We start from the raw sequence: 24,234 nt of genomic DNA, 5'->3' as shown, positions 1-24,234 counted from the left end.
CTACAGGACAATTAATTACATACTAGATGCTAGGTTGATTGAGAGATCGATGCATAAATCTAAAATCTATATGCTGACATTTCCATGGATATCCAAACATGAATTGATTGATTTTCCCATTGGATTTATTAGAATGCTGGAATCGTGGTCGTGGTTTGGTCGTGGTCTGATCTAAACGTAAGTTTTGTAGTATCATTTATCACGTGGTAATTTAAATCAGAAATCCTATGATCGTGAGAAACGACTAAGCTAAACCCTATACAAGGTGCGGCATTACGTTTTTCAATAATGATTGCTCCCGACCCAACCCCTCAACTCTTAAAAGTCACTACTTGTCATACAGGTAAATAAGTCAACTAAACTACCCTTTTTCCTTATAATCCGTGCGTGCGAAACAAGAGTCAAACTGGATAAACGCCCACAGGATTCATCTCGATGGATTCAACGCCAAACCCAAACCTCTCGCCTTCGCTAAGTAAACCACACCCCACTAACTTGATCTGGGCTGGAGTGGTGAATTGTCCAAATTCGATTCGAATCCTAAATAAAATCCGACGGCGTTGGTCTTTGATCCACAATGGACCGCCGGAGTGTGCCAAATATAATGGTGGCAGAGCCCAGTGTTCCAGTGTTCCAGTATTCCTGCCGTTATCCCTTCGACCCAACACCTGCAATGCCGCGGGGGTATCTATTGTTTACGCATCAAACGTTGTGTCCTAGGACGATGAGAGGAGTGTCCAATGTGGTTTGTGGATAACATCTCAAGTGCAGGTGTGGTGGTATGACATATGTGACTTGCATTCCGTGATTTTTGCCTGCGCTTTTCGGGTTTCACGACTTTTTCTCATCTTGGTCTGCTTTCTCTTCCGCTGCGACATATTCATATAACGGTGGCTGGATGTCCTCTCTGGCTAAGAGTGTGTCCTTTTCATCCTCTTCAACCACAATCTCGACAGCACGGCCGTGTACTCGTCCTCGTCGATCACCCCGATAGAATCGAACCCAGATGAAGACAATCAACTGGCCAACCACCATACCGATGGCACTGGCGACAAGACCTCCAATGACTCCGAGGAGGGCGGGGATGACGAAGAATCTGAGTGTTTGGTGGAGTAGGCGGCCAAGATGGTGGGCATGGTAATGGTGGCGGTGATGAGCGCCCTTGGTAACTGACTTGCTTCCTGATTTCATATGACAACCGGGTTTCGCGGGAGGAAATGATCCTTGAATACCATAGCTGATCGGCCGGGTCTTGAGCCCAGCTGAAACAATAGCATGGTACCGACAAGCAGCCCAATTGGAGGCAGTATTGCAGGTTGTGGCACCTGGTGAGTCTTTGAAGGGAAGGGTGGAGACGACGGCAATCGAGGTTTGTTCTGGGGAGGCTAGGAGAGAAATAGATACGGTATCGGCCTTGACGGGGTGGCCTTGAAGGGCAAGGATAGTCAGTCGAAGAGGAGTGACGGATAGATCTGGAGTGTCGTGACTGTTGACGGCGGGCAACTTTTCTAACGCGAAATCGAGGTCAAGGATTGGTCCTAGTTGACCATCGTCTGGGCGAATCTGTCTCGCTGTGAGGGCAAGAGGTTGGTTTTTGGAAAAAGGTGAGTGACCATTCACGGTCAGTTCTTGGTTTGTGTCAATACCGAATTCGAGGTGCTGTTGAACAAAGGACCAGTCAGTATACTTGAACCACTTCAGTCTTTTGGCACGTGCTCACAATCTTTGTCCGAACATCGTTTGGAGAGGGAGAGCCGTCGGCAGTAAAGTAAGGACAGTGAGGGCAGTCAAGGTCGAATGGAGAGATGGACTCGGAGAGCACTACTGTTGATATGGCGGACTTTGGGGAGGTGACTTCGAGAGGGACAAGAAAGGCAGACGCTTGTAGGGCCCAAGCACTGGCGGCCAGCGCGGAGGTGAGATGCATATTGCTTGGGCTTGGAGGTCTTGGTCGAGAGCAACAGGTCAGAATGCAAGAATCGAAGTAGAATGGTTGGCAGGGATAAGGAAGAAGGGCAAGGTTGGCGGAGAAGAGAAGGAGAGGCTGAATAATGGGAGAATGGAAGATGGGATTGTGAGAAACGAGAGAGACAAGATGCACCAAAGTTGTGCAAGGCCGACCAAAGTGGCAGTCACCTTCACTTGGGTTCATCGGCGCGGGCGAGGCTCCATCCGGGGCTTCCGGTACACGTCAAGGGCGCCTCGAGCCCCTCGGCCAATTATGGAGCTGCCTTTCTGATGTGCAAATGTTGCACAGCGGGCCATTAGGTCATTTTAGACTCTGTGCAGGTGTGCGCTTGTGCGCTTGTGCATGGTGGCCGTGGTGGGCCTTGGGACCTGGCAGTATCTCCAATGGGGCTTGCCTTAGGGGGGTCCTCTCGCCCGAGTACCTGGCCAGTGCTGACTCGATAACGGTTGTTCTATTTGATCCCTGGATGTCAGCCGTCCAGGGAGATGATTGTGCCTGAGGTGTGTACTCCGTACTGCATATCTACTTAGTATTTGTATATGTGGTACAGATGTTGAAAAATCTAACCGATGCTGTGAACCCATGGGAAGATACAATGGTCCCTGTACCAGCATCGAACTAGGGCCTCTTAAGCATTCAGGGTCCACGACAGTAGTACTCACATACGGAGTAGGCACGTAGGTACCTACCAGGCGCGCCAGGCTACAGATTGCCGTGACTGCCTAGGTACCTCTCCACAGCTTGGCCTTCAAACGAGCCCCCGAGACGTCTGGAGAACGGAGTACAAGGCCTTGGGACATATATTTGGCATGCACCAGACGCGCGGAGCATTCATGGCACCGCCTGGGCAGGAGATTTTTATCGTGCCACGCGTATGTGTTTCCATTCAGGCTTGGGGGAGAAGATATTTGAAACTTCGTGCTCGGCTGCCCACACGAGAACGCCACTCGTATCCAATTTTGGGCCCCTCGGGCTCTTTGGCCCTCTACTTAGCTGTGGGTGCGTGGGGAGCCTCTTGTACCTCATCCACACATCTCTATGCCTGCCACCAAAAAACCAGGATAAACTTTGAAGTCGACTGAGTCATCATGCTGACATGATCGACCTCCAACCAACCGTGGCGCCGACTGTATACGGAGGACAGGCATTGCTGCATTCACCCCTTATTCAAGCCACTCACAACCCTGTCGTTAATGAAGCTCGCACCATCACACCGTATCTTGCTCCGGATCTCTCAGCCTGGTGAATTATGTACTCCGTAGTGTTGAAGTCTCAAACCACCCATGTCATTGTATTTGATCACTTCGATGCCACTCAACGATCAGACACCTGTCAACGTCAGCTTGAAAGATCCCTCAGAGCGGATCTTATGTACGGTCCATACTCCGTACAGTAGGTACCTAAACAAGAGCAAGGAAAGCTGCGCGAGATGACTTCTCGTCCACAGCACTTATTCAGCCATATTATCTCACGCTTTGCTTGTTCCGCCCACCTTCACGTGATTCATTGAAACAAGCTCGTGTGGCATTTGATGGTCTAGTACAGCCAACACAGACGTCGCATCTACGCTATGTGGTCGATTTGCCGAGATCTACGTAATTCACTTGTGCTGCCTGTCTTGACATCTGCCCATTCCTCTTAAACCTCGTATAGCCATTGGCCTGTAATCCAATATGTCTACAAACCATAAAAACCGCAGACTTGTCATCACCGGCTCTTCTTGTGAGATGCATCGTGGACCTCATTTCGCTTGGCTTTCTGACGAGATTCCCATCGTCCCCATCCAGCATCTTGAATGTCCTCTGTCGCGATCAAGTCTCGGAAACGCAGGTGCCTGGAAACCCGCGTGTCCAGGGCCCAGTTAATGACCCCTTGTTGATGCAACACAGACGTCAAAACAAACCAGAACAAAGCGAACGCAACCCCGGCGGCAACACCAACCAAAACCTGCTTGGGTGTGTGGTAATTAAGGTACACACGGCTAGCGGCGACTGCGCCGGCACAGAAAATGGCCAGAATCGATAAGAGAAGTCGTTGTTGAAAAGTTGAAGGGGAGTAGCTGGTTGAAGTAGTCGGCACATGACGTACCAGGAGAAAGAGGGTCAATGAAACGGAGAAGAAGGCAACAAACTGGGCATGTGAGGACGGCATGCCATACCCCTTTCCAAACATTTCTGAAGCAGGTTAGCAAGAACACTAATGAGACGAGGAGGTGGTCCTTTGAGTACGTACGGCGGGGTCTCTCTTCTCGAATCAACCGTTTGAGACCAAAGTTGAGGGCCTCGCAAGCCAATTGACCGGCAAACATGAGAAGAACCTCGACTTCACGTGTTGCCCAGATCAAGGTGACGTAAACCACACAGAGACCTTGAGGAACCAAAGCTAGCCATGCTGAAAGGTATGATATGGGATCATCAGGATTCTGATAATATTAGCATCACTGTATGCTGAGTTTAATGGGAACACCAGAGCGTACATATCGAACATGGGTCAGAGACAAGGATGCCAAAACTGGGTCGTCCATAATTGCAGATAACAGCAGACAAGAATGGTTTTCTTCAAAAGATCATCGTATGAACCACAATGGACAAGTTCCTAATGTCAAAGACGGGTATAACCGAGATGTCTCGCTAAAGGAATTGTGTGCAGTGTCGCAATAGAAGCAAGCAACGCAAGGCTGGAAGGTCGAATGCGTAGGTAAGCATCAGAAAGAAGACATTTTGCTGAGAGGCAAATTTGGGATTTTGGTTCGTCTTGCTGGTCGGGCGCTTGCATGTTGGCCTACGGTCTGGACAAGCCTGTAAACCAGGAACCCGGCGTAAGTGGCGCTTGGCCCGAGCCGTACAGTCGGTGGTACGGGGGGTTTGCTAGTGGTCAGTGAGTGGTCACTCTCCGCCTACTGTAGGTACTGATGCGCCTGGAACCTGTAATCTTGGCTCCTAGGATGACCGTTGGTCCAGACATCCTTGAGGCCCATCAGCCCTGCGCACCTGGGTACCTACCCTGATATCCTGTGTGACTGTGTAGGCCTACTTCCTCCGTACTCTCGAATTATCTGCTAGCGCCACTAACAACCCCTCTTGCCTCACCCCTCCCCCAGTAAAAAACCCCGAAGCCAATATTTTATTTTCCTATGCGTCATTGCTAATCAGTCATCACCAGCAACATTTCATTCTGTCGTCTACAACCCACAGCCAAATCATTCACATTCAGAATATCGTCCCTTCCAAACCCATTTGGGTCGAATGACGCCTCTCATCTATTCTCTGCATCTCATCGTCTGCTTGGATCCCATTTTAGCGCCATCGTACTCTCCTCTCAACTCTTTCCCCGCCATCATTACACCCCTCGAGGATGACCGATGACAATGACTCTTCCGAGGATGAAAGAACCGAGGAAATCTCCTCCATTCGATCTATTTTTCCCGAGATTGTCATCGATCCTTCCCAGCCATATAAACTATCTCTCGATCTGTCGGTAACACCACTTCAGCCGTTGACCGTCTTCTTCAAGCCTCCGACCGAGACCACGCCACCCGCCCTCCCTCAACTCCCCCAAGTCCTACGTGACCAGCCTGCAGTCCAAGATGAGTCGCACCAGATTTCTCACTTGCCGCCTCTCTCCCTCCTCATCACATTACCCGAAGGCTATCCTGCCACCAAACCCCCTTTCGTGTCTATCTCCTGCCAATCCAAATGGCTTCCTCAACAAGTCCTGGATAGGCTAATCAAGGATTGCGAAAACAAATGGGAAGAATACGGACAACAACCCGTCGTTTTTGCTCTCATTGCCGATCTGAAAACCGAATCGGAAGATGCATTCGGCCTCGCTGGAACCAAACTCCACTTGTGCAGCGATCTTCAACTCGCCCTCCTCGACTTCGATCTTAAGGCCAAGCGTGAGGAATTTGAGAAAGAGACATTCGACTGCGGAATTTGCCTCGAACCCAAAAAGGGCACATCTTGTCACAAGATGCTGACCTGCGGTCACGTCTTCTGCGTTTCTTGTCTGCAAGACTTCTACAATTCATGTATCACCGAAGGTGACGTCGACAGCGTCAAGTGTCTATCCCCGGATTGTGGCAAAGACGACCCAAACACTCAACAGCGAAAGAGAAGTAGGAAACAGGACCGAGGTCTCAACCCTAGTGAGTTGCTGCAAATCCCACTCGAGCAAGAAGTGGTTCAACGCTACGTCTATCTCAAGCGCAAGAAACGCCTCGAAGCCGACAAGAACACCATCTACTGTCCTCGCGAGTGGTGTCAAGGTGCTGCCAAGTCAAAGAGACATCCAAAACCTTCCGACCCAATGAAGGAAGAAGATTTCTCTGACGAATCCGACGACGAAGGCCCTGACCCGACAAAGGTTTCCAGTGAACCGCTCGACCTCGAAGCCCTGCCCATGTCTCAGCGCCTGTCCGTCTGTGAAGACTGTGACTTTGCCTTTTGCTGTGTCTGTCGCAAAGGCTGGCATGGCGAACTTGCGCGTTGCTCTCCTCGTCGCCAGAAGGAGATCACCGAAGAAGAAGCTGCATCATTGGCCTATCTCAACAAATACTCGACCCCCTGTCCCACGTGCAATGTTCGCGCACAAAAGATCCTGGGCTGCAATCACATGAAATGCTTCCAATGTGGAACCCATTTCTGTTACCTCTGTTCCGCCTTTCTGATGCCGGCCAATCCGTACGCTCATTTCAATGACGTCGCCAGTTCTTGCTACCAGCGTCTTTGGGTTCTTGAGGCCGGCGATGGTGAAGGTGTCGACGTCAACGCACATTTCAACCCGGACGAACTGGCTGCGGAGTTGGCAGTGGAGGCCGCTGCAGCCGAAGCCGACGCTCACCAGGAAGCCCCAGCGCCCAATGCGCCCCCTGTCCCTGAAGTGCAGGCTCCAGCCGATCTACTCCTAGAAGAAGACGACACTTCGGACGAGGAGCCTGCTCCCGATGTTCGACGCCACGAACGAAACATGCACATTGAATTTGTCAACTTTGCAGGTCCCCATGGTCAGAATGCCCAACGAGTCATGCTTCCTGAGCGACCACGACCTGCTGGTGCTGATGCAGTTGCACCACTCGGACCTGGTCCACCTCCTCCACCTGCTCCAAACCCACCAGCTCCTCGTCGCCGCCGTAGGAGAGGTGCTGCACAGCAGAGAAATCGCAATGCTGGTCCTGATATCAATCATGCACATGCAGGTAGAAACAATCATCCTCCAGCCGGTGTCTTAGGTCGAAATGGAAACAATGGCCCCAATCATGCTCGTGGTGCCCATGCAGATGGACCACGGCACATCAACGGCGAAGTCAACGCCGCGGCCGTGCAACGAGGAAACCCAACACCTGAAGCACCTGAGCCAGCAGCACCAGGCCATCAGATGGCTGGAATGCCTCTCGAGCTGAGGCCCTTCAATGCTCAAGCATTGGAGAACTTCTTGCGTCTGGCGGAGGCCGACCAAGAAGACGAATGGGACAGCGATGAGTTGGACGATGACCACTTTGGCGACATCGACCATGACCCGTTGCCATTAGAGCCCGCTGCCCGGCGACGAAGATGGTAATGTGTGAAATTTGTCGACTTCATTATCCGGACATATCCATCACGTGGTTGGTGGTGGGTTCGGGGCGGGCGTCATGCACGCCGATTGACCTTCACATCGAAATTGCGGCGGGTGACAATCATACCGGTGCTTAGGCATATTGATGCTGGGGCGGGTGACATGCTGCATACGGATGTTCATATCGATGCTGGGGGCGGGTGACAGTCATACCGGTGAACAGTACATATTGTTTCATGAGCTTCGGCATGAACATTCCCATGTTTGCTTTCGATACACATGTTGCAAATACCTACCTATAGGTATGGTGCATTCGCTTGGCTAGGCGCCAGAAAATGCCACCGAAAATGAGATGTGCAGTCACCTCGATGACATGCATACCGGATCACGTTTGGACAACGGTTATGCAACGTGTGATTGATGATTAACACGACATGAGACCTAATGATGAAGAATTGCCACAGCTTTGTGAGTTGCATATCACAGCTCAAGTAGCAATCATGGCATAGCATTGCACAACATAGCATAGCATAGCATAGCGTGGAGAGCGTGGAGCGGAATTCTTCCTGCACTATTGAATCAAATTCCCAATTAAGTACCTAATTCTAATTCAATCCGGTGAAATGTTCAAAGCCATACCCTCATCTATCCGACCACTCCTCTGAGTAACTCCTTGATGACCTGACCCTTAACTACCGTTTCCTCGAATATACCCGGTACATGTTTCGGTTCCACACGACCATACCAGATTCCTTTGCCCGCTAGTGGATGGGGCGGTGACGATGTCCCAGAGATATCCGTGTGTGGTGGGATGTAAATGATCATGTTGCCTGCCCAGACATGTCCACCGATATGAGATGTGAGACCAATATTGATATTGATATTCATATTGATGTCGGTTGGTGTGTTTGAAATAACTCCCGGAGAAGAGTCGTAGAAATCATCTATCCGAGCAATGTAATTCTCCTCCTCCTTCCCCTGGCCCTCGGAACTCTGGCTCTGACTCTGTCGATTCCGCAAATCGATATACTCGACTAATTGGTCCCGCAAGAGCGGGCCTAGAATCCCGCATCGTGAATCTCGTGACATGTGGCTACAGATCAGGATTGTCGGGGTGGTGATTGGAGTGATGGACAGCGGAGAAGGGATTGATGAGGAATCATACTGCTGGTGAAGTGGCGCCGATTCACCTAGTAGGAGGCTGCGGATCAGGAAGCGGAGATGATCTGATTGCGATTGCGAGGCATTTTGGACGGGAATGTTGGTGATGCTCTTGAAGGATGGAAAGAGCACAGCTGACAGGGAGGTGGTGTCCTTGCTTTTGCCGGTGAAGGATGATGTTCCCAATATGATATTGTTATATGGCTAAGAATGTTCAAGACTTGAATGTGAGTCAGCTTTTCTGGGGAAATGTGGGGGAGGCCCCCTCGATGTAGGTACAAGGGTACATTGGGACCGGGGCTGGCGGGGATGTGTGGGATAGATATAGTATCGCAAGTGCTGGCTACCAGTGTGTATGTACCTACATCGTGATATTCTCCGCCTCGTCCCAAAAGACCCTTGAAATCCGCCACTAGACGTCCCCAGTCTGCGGAGTCCTTTTCGTCCTCGATGCGGCTTTTCCAGTCTGCTTGACCTGTGGAGATGATGAGATGTTGCGAGTAGCGAGGAGCCGTGCCGTTGAGATGTCGTGCGTGGTCGATATCGAGACCTTCAGGCATAGGCGAACATTGACACGTTGGTGAAGGACATGTTTCAATGACTGGGTAGGATGGCTGTGCGGAGCGGTTTGCGAGTGTGGCGCGTGCGGCAGCACGAGTGCTGGATGCTAGGGACGTCGCATGGCGGATGAAAGTTGGCCGCAGTCCTAGCATGGCATTGGGTGTGATGCCGTGATGTGTCACTCATAACTGGTGGGAAGGTAAGGGGGAATAGGCAGAAGGAGAGTCAATATCAACATTTTATTTTGGTTGATGCTGAGTGATGATTTGAATGACGTCGGCAAATTATTATGGCCTGCTCGGATTTAATTCTGGACCTTAAAGCCGAAGAAAGTATGGGGAAGCGACGATTGTGTACGAATAAGTGCGCAGGCATATGGAAGGAGCAGAGAAGACGCTTTGTGTGGCATGAACGGTGGCATTCGGTCCCTCTATCTCTATACCCCCATATATCGTATACAAACTATCTTCTATCATCTCGTCTTTGACACTGCGGTTGATAGATTGTCAAGTGCATTATCTGAACCCGTCAAAGGCCACAGTCCTAGGTAGAAAGCACATGCCCCACCAACGAGCAACAGATAGTACGCAATCGTCCATCTCAACCCCAGGGCCTCGGAGCCACCTGCATGAATCGAATCAAGATCATTCTTGCCCCTGATCGCAACCGGGGAAAGAGGATACAACTCTCTTCGCTTAACCCGACCCCAGAACCTAGGTAGTCCGACCCAGTTGCAGAACGAGTGGATAACAATTGGCGAGTAGATGGAACCAGTTCTCAGATATATGAAACCAGCAAACCATCCAAAAAGAGTCGTGTATCCGAACTGGAAGACGGACCTGAGCAAAGCCGGTGCCAGAGGTGTATGAGGATGCGTCAAGGTGAACTCGTAAAAATGATGGACGTGAGCGAGCCCAAAATAGAGGGGAGTGACAAAGATGATCTGAGTGGGCTGAAACCTTGCAAGTAGATGCAGAGGAATCAAGACGGATCGAAAGATAACCTCTTCGGTGATAGGGCCAGCGATGAAGTTGCGATAGCCTTGCCAGCTGCTCAACGACTCAACCAGTCTCCGACCCCTATGGAAGTCTTCCAACTCCCTCTCGACGACAAGCTTCTCGAACAAGGGTCCAAGGAAGAGGAGGATGGTCAATGCACAAGATTTGACTATATCGGTCGGCTGGATGGGCCACCAGCCAAGAAAGTGGAGTGCAGTCGCAGGCGTCAGTTTGGCCGTCACAACAAGTAAATACAGCGTTGCTAAGGATGCCACGATACAGGCCAACGTGACACTTTGGATGCGGGCTCTGATGACTGAGGGAGCATCTCGATTGAGGGTCGGCGATGGCCGAGTCGACCGTGACAAATAGAATGGTAACACATATATTAGTGTGAAGAGTGTCTGAAGAAACCCTAGGTTAGTCCACAGTTGAAGCTGGGTCACAGTGAGGCCTGACACGTTGCAGACTCAACCCCAATTGCTTCGTGAACAGCTTCGACTTACGGATAAAACGGCAGCCGTAGTGGTTGATATGGCAGCAACATGTTCCTGGTCTGAGAATATTGGTGGTCAGTCCATGACCAACATGCAATGTACGTTCTTCAGCGACCGCAACAAATGAACGAAGAAACACAACAAAGGGGTGATGAAGCGGTCAATGAGGCATCTCGACCAACATAATAGGGAAACGAGGTCGACGTCTGAGAACTAGTTTCAGGTGTTCATGGGTTGGACTCCCATGATCCAATGGGTTTGCGACTAACCTTCATGGCCGAGGTACTCGGTCCTCAATTTGTTTGAGAGACCTGCAAGAGCCATCGAAGAGTTCTTTGAGTCAACTGTTGAGTCAACGGGCTTCGGATGGGTCGAGCACGGTGGCAGTCTTTGATGTAGTGATGATCACCAAAGACACAGCCAACTCATCAAGGGATGAATGGTGGTTGTGATGGTGTTTGTTGCTGACGTGGAGGCTCCTGCCACTAAAAGTGTCAAGTCAAGTCGTACTTGCCATCTGAAGTGCTTCGAGTAACACGCTAATCCAAGTTTGGCGATGTGACTGAGAATGACAGTTGGAATGACTGTCAAATGACATCCCACATTCCACTCTCGCTTCTGCCTCAACTTCTCTCAAGACTTGATTGCGTATCGATTGACGCCGGCATCAGGACCCGTTAGTATGGGTCATCTGCAGAAAATCTCACACCGACAAGAATCCCAGGCAAGCCTCTCGAGATATTGAGTCGTGGCTGGACCGAAAGGGGCCTTGGCTATACATGTCTCCGACACTTCAGCCCACACCGCAGTGCCCCTCGCTTTCGCCTAATCCCCCTGTCCCAAGTCAAATTGACGCGTTAATTTCGCGATCTCTTCTACGCCAATGGGAGACTTTCAAGCAAATGGAGCTGCGTCTGCCACGCGATCAATACGCAACGCGACCTCCTTGACACAATTTCAATAATCTGCCACATCGATGCCAATCGAGCCTTGTTCGCCATTCGAGTCCGAATCTCTGTCCACTTCGTACCCGTACAACCTGTCCCAGTCTGCTGAGCCTCAACTCCTGGTCCCAAAGTCAGCGGAGTCAGGGTCCTTTTGTCTTTCCTCGACACTTCTCCTAGAAGTGGCTTCAGAAAAAGAGAATTCTGAAAGATTCCAATATCACAATATTGTGCAACACTCATCTTTGAACGGTGGCCTCATCACTCAATTCCTCAACTGCACTTGTCTGGCCTTGCCCCTCAAAGCCTACGCATTCCCACAGGAATTCGACACTAGATCACCTGTCACGAGAACAAGCTTTGACCTGTGCTGTCATATCAATTTAACCCGCCCTGCAGTATGCAGATGCATATCCGCACCGGGACCACCCATGTCTTACACTAATCCACCATCCTCAGCTCATCGTTCATGACGCTTTTTCATACACAGTGTCTCTCTGCGTCTTGCAAACCAAAGTTTGTTGACTCTGCACAGCTCACCCTCAGTCGCTCGTTACTGCACCAACATCTAACGTTTATGTACGTTGCGTAATCGATAACTATATCACCGTCATCTTTCAAACCCGGCCGCATTCACACCTTCGACCGGACTACTCTCGATTACGACCTTGATCATGAGATAGCAATGTCCTCGTCCCCTTCGTCGACGAAGCAGACCTCGCCGAAGCGGACGTCTCCCAAAAGAACCCCATTGCAGGAAAGGTCCCAGTCTCATGCGAATGAGATCTCCCAGAGGTTGTCCAAAGACAGCAGAAACGATCAAGAGAATTCAAGCATCTACAACACCACTCCATTCCCGACAAAGGCGTCTCATATCCTGCTGCCGAGCTCTCTTCGTAATAGAAGACCTGGTGCAAGTCCTGCCGCCGATGCCTTTGGCTTGAATTTTCCCAACGACTTGGTTCGAGGAAACGCGAATGAATCATCCGCCCGCCCCGGCTCCGCACAACCGACCGTTCGGTTAAAGCGATCAGTGAAGGCCCTGAGGGATCTTTATGAGTCGCAAGAGGAAGCTTCTCGCCCTTCGACCGCCACCTCACCGCCGCCTAGACCAAGCACAGCAGGTTCTTCGAGACTGAGAAGTATCAGCTCAAGCGATAGCCTGACAGGGCCTTATGCTTGGGAGTCGTTGCGCAAAATCTCCTCGGATGATCTTGCTCTTCTACCAAGCCTGCCTCAAGGAGGACGAGCCGTTAAGAGGTTGTCGTCGCGATCATCATTTACCTCCATAGCAGAGAAAATAGGTGCCACTTCAAGCCCAAACTTCAGAGTCATAGGCGCAACATCCAGTCCTAGGCCGCCTGCTTTCCAGGAAATCACTAGTCCTGTCCTCGAGCCTTTTGACGAGGTCGACGATTCCAGTTCTGCAGAAGGAAGTTCGTCAAGCCCGATCGTAGTCCGCTTGGCTCGCAGCTCAAGCACTGATCAATTCACAATCACTGACTCATCCTCAAGCCCGAACGTCATCAGACTAGGAACCTCGTCGCCATTCCCGCCTCGATCGCGACAAGCCGACTTTTCATCTCATTCCCGGTCGTCCTCGAGCTCGTCGAGAAAGCGCAAGCGGTCTGATGCGGCAGAAATTCGGCCGTATCCAAACAGAGCTGGCGCCAGAAACCCTCTGGCCTCCAGTCCTCCTACCAGTCGTTACGCTATGTCTGAGATGATCCCCCCCTCATCTCCTCCTGTGCCAATTGGCTACGTTGGTATGGGCGAGAACAACAGAGCCAGAGGACTGTCGGTGGAAGAGTCGAGCCCTATGGTGCGAATGTTGGCGAGAAGCCACTCTAGCTCCGATGCAACAACCAGCTCGCTAGCCGAGACCCACGCACATCTCCAAGATATCCTCAGTTCCAGCCCCCCACAGATCCAATACCCCATCATCAGGGCTCCTCATATTTCGCAGCAGCTTGGACTTGCCGTTCCCAAGCGAAACTCGAGGTCTTTGTCTGCCGAATCAACAATGCAAAAACTTTCTGCAAGATTATCTGCCGCACCTTCTGAAGGAGCTTGGGATCGGAGTCGATCGGCTAGTCAGGCATATTCCCTTGACATGGACGACATCAACGATCTCCTAAATTCAGACGACGTCGCACCGCCCGCGAACTACCTTGTTAACGATACGGCGAATCGATCTGTGATTAGACTGGTTCCAAGTTCCGACCCATACGAGCATGATCCTCATGAGGCCACAGACGAGGTCTCCGCGCTGCCGTACGGATTAACCTATCGCTCACCACCTTTGCGACCAGCACGAAGCAACAACCTTCTCCACGCCTCTTCTAGCACATCCCTACAACGAATGAGTTCCATGAAATCACTCACACAGTCACGAAAGTCGAGTTTCCTGTCCCTCCGTCCGTCATCTTCCGGCAGCGTGGCAACTGAGATTGTTCCCTCGTGGGCTCAGCGATACTATTCAGGCTTCTACCGTGATTCCTTTAATTACTTGTATGCCACAAACTCTCAACTTAATCAGGGTGCGGTTTCTCCCGCCAAATCCTCTGCCTCTCCAACCCGTGCAGACGCATCGCGAGCGCAAACTGGCCACAGCAACAGAAGCTTCGCCGACGTCCACCGGGCTATGAGAGACCGCATCCAAGCAGCTTTCAGTCCACAGCGCCGTCCCAGAGTCGAAGCGCGCCGATCTCATACCCTGCCCGGCGTTGGCCCTCTGGTCTCAAATCCAGCGACCAGTGATCTAAACTCTACCCACCGCCAGTCCCATCCGGGCGGCGCATCGCCTGCACAACACCAACGTTCGTTTTCCACGCCTTTGGATCCAAGAACCCACTGGGCAGGCATTGTTGAAATTCACCAAACTCCGCTCAAACACGGGCGAGGCTCAAGCTACACGATTCGTCAACACGTGGTGAACAGCAACGGGCTCTACGAACAAGCAAGCCTCAGCTCATCTCAATCGGTGATTCATTACTACGGCGCAGGAGGTCTTGCCAACACACAGCGAAGATGGTCCAGCTCACCTCACCTACACCATGACCACCGATTGAATACCGGTTCGTCTGTGAGCATGGGATTCGGCTACCCATTCAATACTAAATCGAAATGGAACGCGCCGAGCATTGTGGACGCACACTCACGCTTCTGGAGCGGGATTGATTTGCGAACAACGCAGATCGCGCTGTTCGCAGTGGGATTTCTGCTCCCTCTGACATGGTTCGTCGGAGCGTTCTTGGTACCACTCCCACAACGGCCCGAGGGGCTAGGAGACCTCGAAAAGCGTGCCATGACAACGGCCCAGCACAATGAACAGTTGCGACAAGAGTACCAGGCCCAGTTGCGCCACCACCGTTCCGGATCGTCCTCACTACTACACGCACAGGCGCAGCAGATCGAGCAGAACGAGTGGGAGCAGATGGATGTTGTGGCCAAGTTGCGCCTGGAGAGACATGCACGGGGCCTGGAAGAGCTCAAATTCCAGAACGCCCGCTGGTGGCGAAACCTCAACCGCTGGATGTGCGTTGTCGGCGTTGTCGTCATTGTCATCGTCGTAATCCTGGCCGTCCTGGGCACGAGGGGAAATTTCTGAGCTATTGAGCTAGAATGAAGAGGAGGACGTGTGTATGAAGGAGACCCGGAAATCAACACCAACACCAACACCAATACCACTACCACTACCAATTCAAACTTGAAGTTACATATACCCACGAAAGCAAGGTGAACACAGGAACCGGCCACCAATCCGGCAACCACTTGACGACTATTGGCATCGACCCCATTTCCCACATTTACATCTTACGAATTTCCTTGGATTGAACTGAACATTCCCGGCCGACCAACCACAGCTAGACAGACATTGATTACATCGATTTATACCTACCTACATACCTACCATCCATCATCCGTCCGATTGATCTATATTCATTCACCTTGCTCACAATATTGGAGCTGCTGAGCGTTAAGAGCGGGCGCTTGGGTTTTTTACTTATTATACTAGATGTATGACCTGTATGCATGACATGGAGATTTTAATCTGAAATGATCAGTTCCTTTGTGTAATCAAGAAGAATGCTTTCATTCAATGGGTACTGATTGGATTACAATAGTATTTGTAAGGAGTCCATAGAGTGTACCCTCATCTCAATCACATGATGTGTTTGTACTGTGCGATCATCGCCAAATCTGTGTTGAACATGGATCCCATGCTTGTCATTCGTGATTAACTATATTCTCTATATAAAACATCGTCTCGGAGAAGGAGAAGTGGCGCTGTTTTGACAGCAACTTGCAGAGGCTCACATCATCCCGCTGAATCGGATCCCTTGGTCTCGTTGAACTTTCTTGTGGCCTAGTCGGCAAATAAGTCGACTATGACGGAAATCGAGTGCTCATCCTCCGGCATCCTGGTGTTACATCGAAGTTGTTGCTCCTAGGCAGAGAGTCATCCTTGATATCAGTTTTACTCTTCTGCCTCAACATACGGTCATTCCGCCATATGGCACAAAGCATGCGATATGACTTCCTCTGGAAACATCACTAGAAGTGACCCAGCCATTGCTGGATAGAAGTATCCTATCTTGCTTCCATCTTGACCGGTCGGCGCAACGTGCCATGTTCGGCCATGGCCCATGTGAACTTGGCATGATTTAGTCGGACCCGGTAGGAAGCATGTGTCTTCCGACTACAGAGTCACGAGATGTCGTTGGCATCTATCATTGTCGCACGTGCGGCGCTTTTTGATAGATGCAGTGCAACCAAGAATACATGGTTGAAAGCTTAGACGGGCAGCTTGAAGCTCTTTCCCTTGAGGACCCTGTTTGAATTGGATTAGCTGAGGCTCTGTGAATTTAAAGGTGATTGTGACGCACTTTGTGTAGTACACCCAGAAAAAGTCCGAATATAACACGGTCTGAATGATTCCTGCCATAACTGGAATTGGATCGAAGTGGCCTTCTGCAAAATATCTGTAGATCCAGTTTGGAATGTACAAGGCGCGGTAGATGCCAAGGGCAAAAAGGTAATGTGTTGTGATTGTTTCGGCTTCTCCTGTCCTTTGCAGCATGAACAGCTGTGGGAGGATTGCCACGCTCTCGAGCCATAGAGAGAATGCCCACAAGATCTCCGAAATGGTGTATTTGTAGGGGAAAAGAATGGCTAGGACGGCGGAACCACCAAGCAGGTAGGATACGCGGAAAGTATCGAGATTGGGGTCGTGAGTCGGTCTGTAGTCATTCAACATGACATACAAGGTGTATGCAGAAGAGGCAATAAAGATGATTTTGAAGATGGTGTTCCAAGCGCTGTCAGTGAAGGTCCAGAATAAGTCTACATGATGGTCAGCCGGGGATCAAGTTGTACGGAAGTAACGTGAACTGACCAAGGTATCTGGAGACATAGACGAAGAAATACAAGGCTTGCGACTTGAAAGATATACCTGCGCAAGACTAATATATGTCAGGAGAAAGTCCACGGGAGGCTGAGATCGAGGGAGACTCATACATTTGATACTTTCATCTTTTGGAGCAGAATAAATATCGACAGGAGATGTGAAAGGTCGGCTAGAAATGGAATTAGAGCAGTTCTTGCTGGGAGCCATAGACAAGCCTCTTAGACATACCGAGCAACCTGAAGATATTCATGTTGGACAAAGGATAGGCAGCTGCTCGCTGCGAGGCCTGGGTGTGAATCTGTGGTCCAACTGATGTGCGGTTGTGTGTGGGTAAAAGCGCGAAGCGATGAGCAAAGGTCTGGGGGTAGTAGAGGCGTAGAACAAGTCGTTTGTGAGGTTGTGTAGAATGCGAGGGAGTTTGTGTCGAAGTGACAGGCTGTTCAACCAGTTTTTGGAAGTTGGGAATATGGATTATTGGGGCAGAGACGCGCCGCAGTCACATGTTCACATACTTTGCAGCAAATGGGATTTGAGGAAAGAGCACCCCTTGCGCCCTTCCCAATTGGGATTCTCTGATGGAAGTTAATCGATTCGGAAAACTTGCCTTTTTCCACCCCTTAAAACACGTGAATTAAAACCAAAACCACGTGGTATCAACACCTGATATCACTCTTTCCACTTACTCCGTACATCTCAAATCTCAGGCTGTTCCCTTCAACATCAGCATACAGCATACATGAATGAGAGAAGAAGACTTGGTTAGACCACCCTGTCGCCCCTCTCTTGTATTTGCAACTGCCCATTTGGACCTAACACATACCAATATATCGCCCGGGTTAGCACACATCAGAGGTCTGTTTTATAACCAAATAAACCCAGGTCGTGAACGTCAGAATCCACAAGATTCTCTCATCACAACCAAACAACAACCTACTCCTGAAAAGGGAGTATTCGAAATGGACGAGCATTGAATGTATCCCTTCAACCTCGACTTGTAAAGGGGAATTAGACCAACAACATGTCGTCTCGAGCTTCCAGCACCCAATGGCCCCATGCATAGGGTAACTCCTGAAGGCATTTCCATGAGAATCCATTGGCAAATTCTCATTTGTCCTGATGACTACTCCAAGCCACTCTCTGATATCTCCAATCAGTTATTGCATAGCCCGGAAAATACGTTGAGTGACGCTGTGCCATCTTTCATCCACGGCTCACAGCTGTGTGGACATGACAGGCAATCGTGGTGGCGCACATTGCGCCATATCATCACCTCGTTAAGTTAAGCGAAGGTCGTCCATGTATCATCTCGGAAACAACATTTGTTGAAATACGATATCGAAGATACCAGTGGATCAAGCTAAATTCCTCTGCATGGATTGCTTTGACACGTATTCATTTATGCATGTCTTAGTTGAGTTCACCAGCAGGATGCTGGCTCCCGATGCTTGGCGATGACAACCACGATGGATGACGGATTTTCCTCGTTGGATCGCCATTCGTGCCATTGACCTTGACTCGCAAAGTGGACTGGTCAAGCCAACGGCGTCCAACGGGCCCGAATAGCCTGAGGAGCGTAGGTAGCATGTCCATGTCCTCGCTGTACGGAACCGACCACCTCGACATCCCAAACCACCGCAAGCCACTTACTTGTCTTCTCCAGGAACCGTGGTCGTCTGCATCACCAAGTTTCAGAGTGTACAAGAGAGCAAAAGATGATCAACGACACGACAAGACACGACATGACTTGCCTCCTCCACCCCCCCTCTCTCCCCTCACTGCATGCACGATCCCGGATCAAACCAGCATCTTTGCTTCCAAGGCCACCTACAAAACCTCCATATCGACAGGTCGAGACATTGTGTAGACAAACATCCATGCAGCTAGGTATGGACTTTCCAGGAACAACGCACAGCGCACAACGCACGACGCACATCGCAGGCATGGGGGACTACCAGAGCCCCGCAGATATGCATGCATCAGCGACAGGTTTTCTGGCCAGTAGACAGCAGACAGTTTGAGCTGCGCCATGACTACTCTACTCCTACCCACCAAGGCGCCTCGGATTACAACCCGTTGCGTTGCGCCACAAGGTATGCGTTTGTGTGCGTCGTGGACCAACCCTTCGCCTTTTATCTGTACAAATCGCGAGGTCGCACCGGCAAAAGACAGTTGCCGCGCCCGCCCCCCGGCCACACATTCCCAACCTGAGATCTCGATGGGGTGAATTTGGTGTTTGTTTTGCACGTGCAAACAAAGACTAGTAGTCGCTTTCAAGTTTGGCGATACAGGCGAGTACCCGGGGCGAGAAACTTGGATTTTAGCTCACACCCTATGTATGACCACCATATCACACAGAGACTTTGGTCCATCCTCCTCCTCCCTGCTACTCCTCCAACCCCGTGGAGTACATATGATGGTTAAAGCATAACCACCAAAAGGACCATTGCTTGATTGTAATGGTATGATCTGCCGTGTTCGGTAGTTGTTATACTGCACGGTTAGTCCAACTGCAAATGCGTTTCATGGGGCCAGTATCAGAGAGAGACAAACAGACAGACAAGATCTCCCAAGCCCAATACGTGCGGTGGGTGCGGTGCGCTTCCCTGTATCTATCAGACAGGATATCCCTGGCTTGGATAGCTGTCGTTGAGTCCCAGGATGTTGGGAACTTGGAACCACTGTTCCTGAAATTTACGTCTGTTTTGATGCCTGTCGCCATATGAGATTGGAGCAAATGTGAGAGAAAGCTAATCTGCAATTAAGAGGGGCGAGTGCACGCAGGAGGGCCGTTTGTTTCCATGCAGCTTGTACCTGGCGATATGATGAGTAAGGTATTTGCGTGTTGATGCGATGGCTGGCGCGCTACCGCACTTGGAATCTTGGAATCTGTGGCATCGGTAGACTCCGGGCTAGTATGTCACACAGGAGAATCTTTGCAAGTCTCTCTCTCTCCCCCCATACGAGTGCTCCCTGTTGCAAAGAGCGGGACGCTTATACGCTTATACGCTTATACGTAGGTGACAGGCAGCTCATCTCATTGATATTGTGTTGAACAGGTAGCTAGAACCATCATGTGGAACACTGGTGGTACCAGTATTTGTGCTTTCGAACTGAAGCCAATTCGAACTACTCTTCATCTTATAGTTCTGTCACCCCGAGATACATCACCTGTGAAGAAGAAAGAAAAAAATAAGGAACAAAATAGGCAAAGTGAATACAAGAATTTTTCCATCCCTGCCAACCAAACATTTGCCCCAAAAGCCGAACTTGAACCCCATTTATCTCGCCTTGCTAAGCTGTCCTACTTGGACAGTTTCCACACATCGAAGGCCATTTTCTAGGCGAGTTCACTGAAATGATGTTGGTGTCACTGTTGGCTCTCCCCCGGCGCCTCGTCTGGCAGAGCATGGCACGGGGTGGTCGTCGTGTAATCGTTATGTCGTAAATCGTCAAAGACTTGTCAAGATGAGTCTTTTAGGTTTGTCTTTTGCAAACGTGGGTCGTCGTCCATGTCTGGTGTTTCTGGGCCCTTGATTTCTTGGGTAAAATTTGTGCAAAGTCGTAAGTCCTTGGGTTGCGCCGTTCCTCTAACCTCTCTAGTCAATCACGCTTCGACGACATTCACAGAAGGTCGACGTTATCGGTGGTAATCCCATCCAGCCTTTCTCCTGAGGCCATCGATCGGGCCCGACTCCTGACATGGTTTTATGCAATCGGACGCCGGAAAGTTTTGTCGATACCAGGGATGCATGATCACGCTCGCTAAATCCATGTGAAGGCTTCACATATATGCTTGTTCATTCTTGATGGTATAGTGATGACTGTGTGACAGCCCCAGGTGGGATACCTGAGCAGATGAGCAAACAGTCGAGGATGGAGAGTTTTCGCCATACGAATTCGACGGCAGGAAGTTCACACCCTGCGAATTGCCGTTGGAACAACTCGCCATTGAGGGAGGTACGGTGTTGTAAATCTCGCTGGATATAGTGTTGTTACGGGTGCTCGCTGTCATGGCGCTGTCGCGATCTGGCATGGTTTCTTGTGGTGAGAGAGGCGTCATCCAACGATTTTGTTGCTCAAATGTCGAGGTTGTGTTGAATCCAGCTGTTTTTAGGGGCATGGCGAGGCTCGAGCTAGGATGAAGAAGTTCAGAAGATTTCTTCATAGAAACTTCAAGCGAGGGCTTCTGGGACATTTGAGAACTCGGCTCATCCTCGCCAGTATCAAAGGAAGATGAAATTTGGGTGGTTCCTCTGCGTACCTGACAAGTTGGGCACGACTTGACAAATCTCGAGATCAGTTCTTTCGGAACCCTGCCGCCACATGTTAGAATTTCAACTGCGAATACAATTGCACAACCGACCAAGAGTACACTTGACGAACTTGCGCAGAGGTTTTGTCTCGTCCGCCGTGCTGACATTGTCGATGAGCCTTTGTCAATATTTTGAAGAGTTTCTCGCGGACTGCTACAGGCTTTCCCTCATGGCAAATCTTTCTACGAGCCTATCAATGTTAGAGAAATCCTTTTGGGATTCGAGGAAACAAACCATATTCACTTTGGGGTCATCTGGCTCCAATGTAAACATCTTTTTGACCCAGAATCTACAAAAAGTCAGATCTGGTTGAATTGCTGAACGATGCTGGGGCAGGGCGTAAAAGGGGGAGCTCGTCGGATTACCGGAACTGCGCTGATTCTATCTGGGTAGTTTTCTTGTCCAGCAAGACTGTTTTGATGTTGGCTGCCCTGGCAGCGTGAATGAGGGCTTTGTCTTGCTTTTTGGGAGAAAGCTCCTTGACGTATCTAACACTAAAGTCAAATCTGAACTGCAATTAGGCTTAAAGACAGAGTCTTACCGGTCCATCAGATTGTCGAATGCATGAACATCAGGAAATCCTTCTAGGGCCGGATGAACTGGCTCCGACAGCATCGTTTTTGAGTTTCCAGAGTCTTGATCTTCGGTAAGGTCAAGTTGTGCATATTCTTGTGGCATGGAGCAAAGCTGCTGAGGATGGGCACTGCGATCGAGGGACATGGGGCTTGAAAAGTAACTTCGTGTGCTCAGCGGCCGAGATTGAGAGGGTAACGTTGGAGCTCTCATGGTAGTGCCTGGATAATGCAGGCTGAATCCAGGGTGGTCAGACATGAATAGGGGCGTTGAGGGTGCACTATGGTTTGGTAGATAGGATGCTGGGTACGTTGAACATGGGCCAGCCACGGTCTGATATGGAGTTTGACCATTGTAAACAAAACAGCTCAGACCGTTGCTATTGGAATAATGCGGCATGGCTAGATGCGTAGTTGAGGCGAGCAGATTGCAATTTTGGCTGGAGCGCGGAGCATAGTCGGTCATTCTTGAGGGTGCAACTCAAGAATTTGATTTGGTCAAACTTGAGGAAACGGATCGATGCAGACGACGTGATTCGACTTCTGTATAGCAGATGAAGTTGAGGAAGCAGAAGATGAATGAAATGATCGGCGTCTGGACCAAGATCGAATATAACCTGTGACTTTGAGCTGATGATGCGACAGTCGTTAACCTTTTGACAATTAGATATCGACGCAGCTGGCGATGGCCAAATGGTATCTCCTTTTTAAAACAATGTCTGAGCTCGACAGAAGACAAATGTGGAAAGGGGACCGTCTGAAGAGCAGACGGGAAAATGAAAGTACAAATATTGCTTGTAGAGATGAATGAGACGATGGTGAAGACGAAGATCTGAACTGGAAATAGCATCAATATGATAGATGGCCGGTCGGCGCGGCTGGAACCCAAGGACCACATGAGGACGGCTGAGGTCACGCAGCAAGAGCAAGGGTCAGGGTTTCTGGATGTACAGAGGGCCGCGGCGGACCCTCAGCGAGAGTGAGGGTAGCCCACGTTCAACATCAGCACCTGGAAGTAGGCCAAGGCAGCGGGGTAGGATGAGTCCGGGTACCTCTGCTCAAGGGATGACAGCCATAGGCCATGTCTTCGATTCGACTTCGGATCGTCCCGTCTCGGCTCACCAAAGTAGATGGAGTTTTTAAGTGGAATGGGCATACAGGAAGACTGCATACATGACATCCTTGCACCATCAACGTTTGGTCTTCTCGACCAGTACATCTGATCGCCCTAAAAAGTTGAATAGGGAAACGCTCGTAGCCGTAGGGACCATTTAATTTGTATGGTAACAGAGAGATCCATTGTTCACGAGGGAAAACAAACCTCTAGAATACCTGTAGGATAGATGTGGGAGGATCTCGTCAGCCAAAGACTGCCAAAGTGGCGGTCTTCGCGGGCCAAGCAAACCGTCGAACCTGGCTTGCTTGGTGGTCGTCGAGGAGCCCGAAGGCTTGCGGTCTGTGTATCGTAAAATCATCCAGGTGAGGATTCTGAGGCTCTGAGGGGCGCCTCTGGCCAAAAGCGGATGCGCTGCTGACAGGGGTGAAGATACTGTGAGACATCCCCCCTTGGAAACGGGGATCTTGATGACGGGCTTTGGGCATTTCTGTTGGCCCGGTCCATCAAATGTTACTAGCTTGCAGGCTGAACTTATGATTGGCAGCCACATCCCCTTGGTACCAAGGTACTCAGGACGCAGCAGATGGGATGCATGTTTGCTGGCTATTGAGAGACTCGTGAAAAGTGTTTGCTGTTTTGATAACAAACTTGCGCCTGCCACCTGCCATGCATTGACGAGAAGAATTGCCAAGCCCAATGTCACGTGGATTGCATTTCGTGGCTGCCTCCTTTATCATTGATCACGTGGTATTGGTTCATCCTAGAAAGTGGAAGGCACTACTGACGTTGAGTTGACATTGACGCTTCAACTCATCATCATGCAGCCCGACAGGACTTCAACTCGCCATACCATGCGATCAAAGCCTTCATCGCCCTCCTTCTGTGCAGCCGTCGGCTCACATCCTTGTCGATCCATCTATGATCATCCTCGAAGAGCCTGCAGCCGGATGACTTTCATGTACATACGTACCAAGCCACGTTCTCCATCGTCAAACGCTGACTACGAACAAATTGTTTGGCCGTCGCCGTATCAGATTCACCAGTAGTATGTGGATAAATCCCTTTTACGAATCAAGCTAAATCTCGCAGACGATGCACTCCTCGAGACTGTGCTGGACACTCATGCAACCTGATGC

At 50.3% G+C, this 24,234-nt stretch overlaps 8 protein-coding genes across 8 annotated transcripts; 2 read left to right on the top strand and 6 right to left on the bottom strand.

The window, feature by feature from the left end:
- Window positions 1-182: 182 nt before the first annotated feature.
- On the bottom strand, window positions 183-2,083 carry PV10_04129 (uncharacterized protein). Its single transcript, XM_016368651.1, has 2 exons — window positions 1,721-2,083; window positions 183-1,659 (listed from the first exon to the last, which is right to left on the bottom strand). Exons 1-2 carry the CDS (start codon window positions 1,925-1,927, stop codon window positions 832-834), a joined length of 1,035 nt encoding a protein of 344 aa, XP_016224439.1. The 5' UTR covers window positions 1,928-2,083; the 3' UTR covers window positions 183-831.
- Window positions 2,084-3,525: 1,442 nt separating this feature from the next.
- Window positions 3,526-4,660, bottom strand: PV10_04128 (uncharacterized protein). Its single transcript, XM_016368650.1, has 3 exons — window positions 4,446-4,660; window positions 4,202-4,391; window positions 3,526-4,143 (listed from the first exon to the last, which is right to left on the bottom strand). Exons 1-3 carry the CDS (start codon window positions 4,491-4,493, stop codon window positions 3,677-3,679), a joined length of 705 nt encoding a protein of 234 aa, XP_016224438.1. The 5' UTR covers window positions 4,494-4,660; the 3' UTR covers window positions 3,526-3,676.
- Window positions 4,661-5,160: 500 nt separating this feature from the next.
- On the top strand, window positions 5,161-8,125 carry PV10_04127 (uncharacterized protein). Its single transcript, XM_016368649.1, has one exon. The coding sequence runs from the start codon at window positions 5,324-5,326 to the stop codon at window positions 7,526-7,528; it is 2,205 nt and encodes a 734-aa protein (XP_016224437.1). The 5' UTR covers window positions 5,161-5,323; the 3' UTR covers window positions 7,529-8,125.
- On the bottom strand, window positions 8,114-9,462 carry PV10_04126 (uncharacterized protein). The gene is made up of 2 exons (XM_016368648.1): window positions 9,052-9,462; window positions 8,114-8,890 (listed from the first exon to the last, which is right to left on the bottom strand). The coding sequence occupies exons 1-2, from the start codon at window positions 9,397-9,399 to the stop codon at window positions 8,171-8,173; spliced, it is 1,068 nt and encodes a 355-aa protein (XP_016224436.1). The 5' UTR covers window positions 9,400-9,462; the 3' UTR covers window positions 8,114-8,170.
- A 194-nt stretch (window positions 9,463-9,656) lies between these two features.
- PV10_04125 (uncharacterized protein) lies at window positions 9,657-11,192 on the bottom strand. Its single transcript, XM_016368647.1, has 3 exons — window positions 11,012-11,192; window positions 10,752-10,801; window positions 9,657-10,649 (listed from the first exon to the last, which is right to left on the bottom strand). Exons 1-3 carry the CDS (start codon window positions 11,064-11,066, stop codon window positions 9,720-9,722), a joined length of 1,035 nt encoding a protein of 344 aa, XP_016224435.1. The 5' UTR covers window positions 11,067-11,192; the 3' UTR covers window positions 9,657-9,719.
- A 640-nt stretch (window positions 11,193-11,832) lies between these two features.
- Window positions 11,833-15,790, top strand: PV10_04124 (uncharacterized protein). Its single transcript, XM_016368646.1, has one exon. The coding sequence runs from the start codon at window positions 12,372-12,374 to the stop codon at window positions 15,294-15,296; it is 2,925 nt and encodes a 974-aa protein (XP_016224434.1). The 5' UTR covers window positions 11,833-12,371; the 3' UTR covers window positions 15,297-15,790.
- Window positions 15,791-15,888: 98 nt separating this feature from the next.
- PV10_04123 (uncharacterized protein) lies at window positions 15,889-17,519 on the bottom strand. The gene is made up of 5 exons (XM_016368645.1): window positions 17,325-17,519; window positions 17,207-17,265; window positions 17,085-17,151; window positions 16,576-17,032; window positions 15,889-16,520 (listed from the first exon to the last, which is right to left on the bottom strand). The coding sequence occupies exons 1-5, from the start codon at window positions 17,344-17,346 to the stop codon at window positions 16,484-16,486; spliced, it is 642 nt and encodes a 213-aa protein (XP_016224433.1). The 5' UTR covers window positions 17,347-17,519; the 3' UTR covers window positions 15,889-16,483.
- Window positions 17,520-21,770: 4,251 nt separating this feature from the next.
- On the bottom strand, window positions 21,771-22,240 carry PV10_04122 (uncharacterized protein; the record flags this gene model as incomplete). Its single annotated transcript, XM_016368644.1, has 2 exons — window positions 21,771-21,897; window positions 21,951-22,240. 2 exons carry the CDS (start codon window positions 22,238-22,240, stop codon window positions 21,771-21,773), a joined length of 417 nt encoding a protein of 138 aa, XP_016224432.1.
- Window positions 22,241-24,234: the final 1,994 nt, after the last annotated feature.

This window comes from Exophiala mesophila (genome assembly GCF_000836275.1).
Source record: "Exophiala mesophila strain CBS 40295 unplaced genomic scaffold supercont1.3, whole genome shotgun sequence".
NCBI lineage: Eukaryota > Fungi > Ascomycota > Eurotiomycetes > Chaetothyriales > Herpotrichiellaceae > Exophiala > Exophiala mesophila.
The sequence above is the reverse complement of the archived record's forward strand: the minus strand, read 5'-3'. Positions and strand labels throughout refer to the sequence as shown.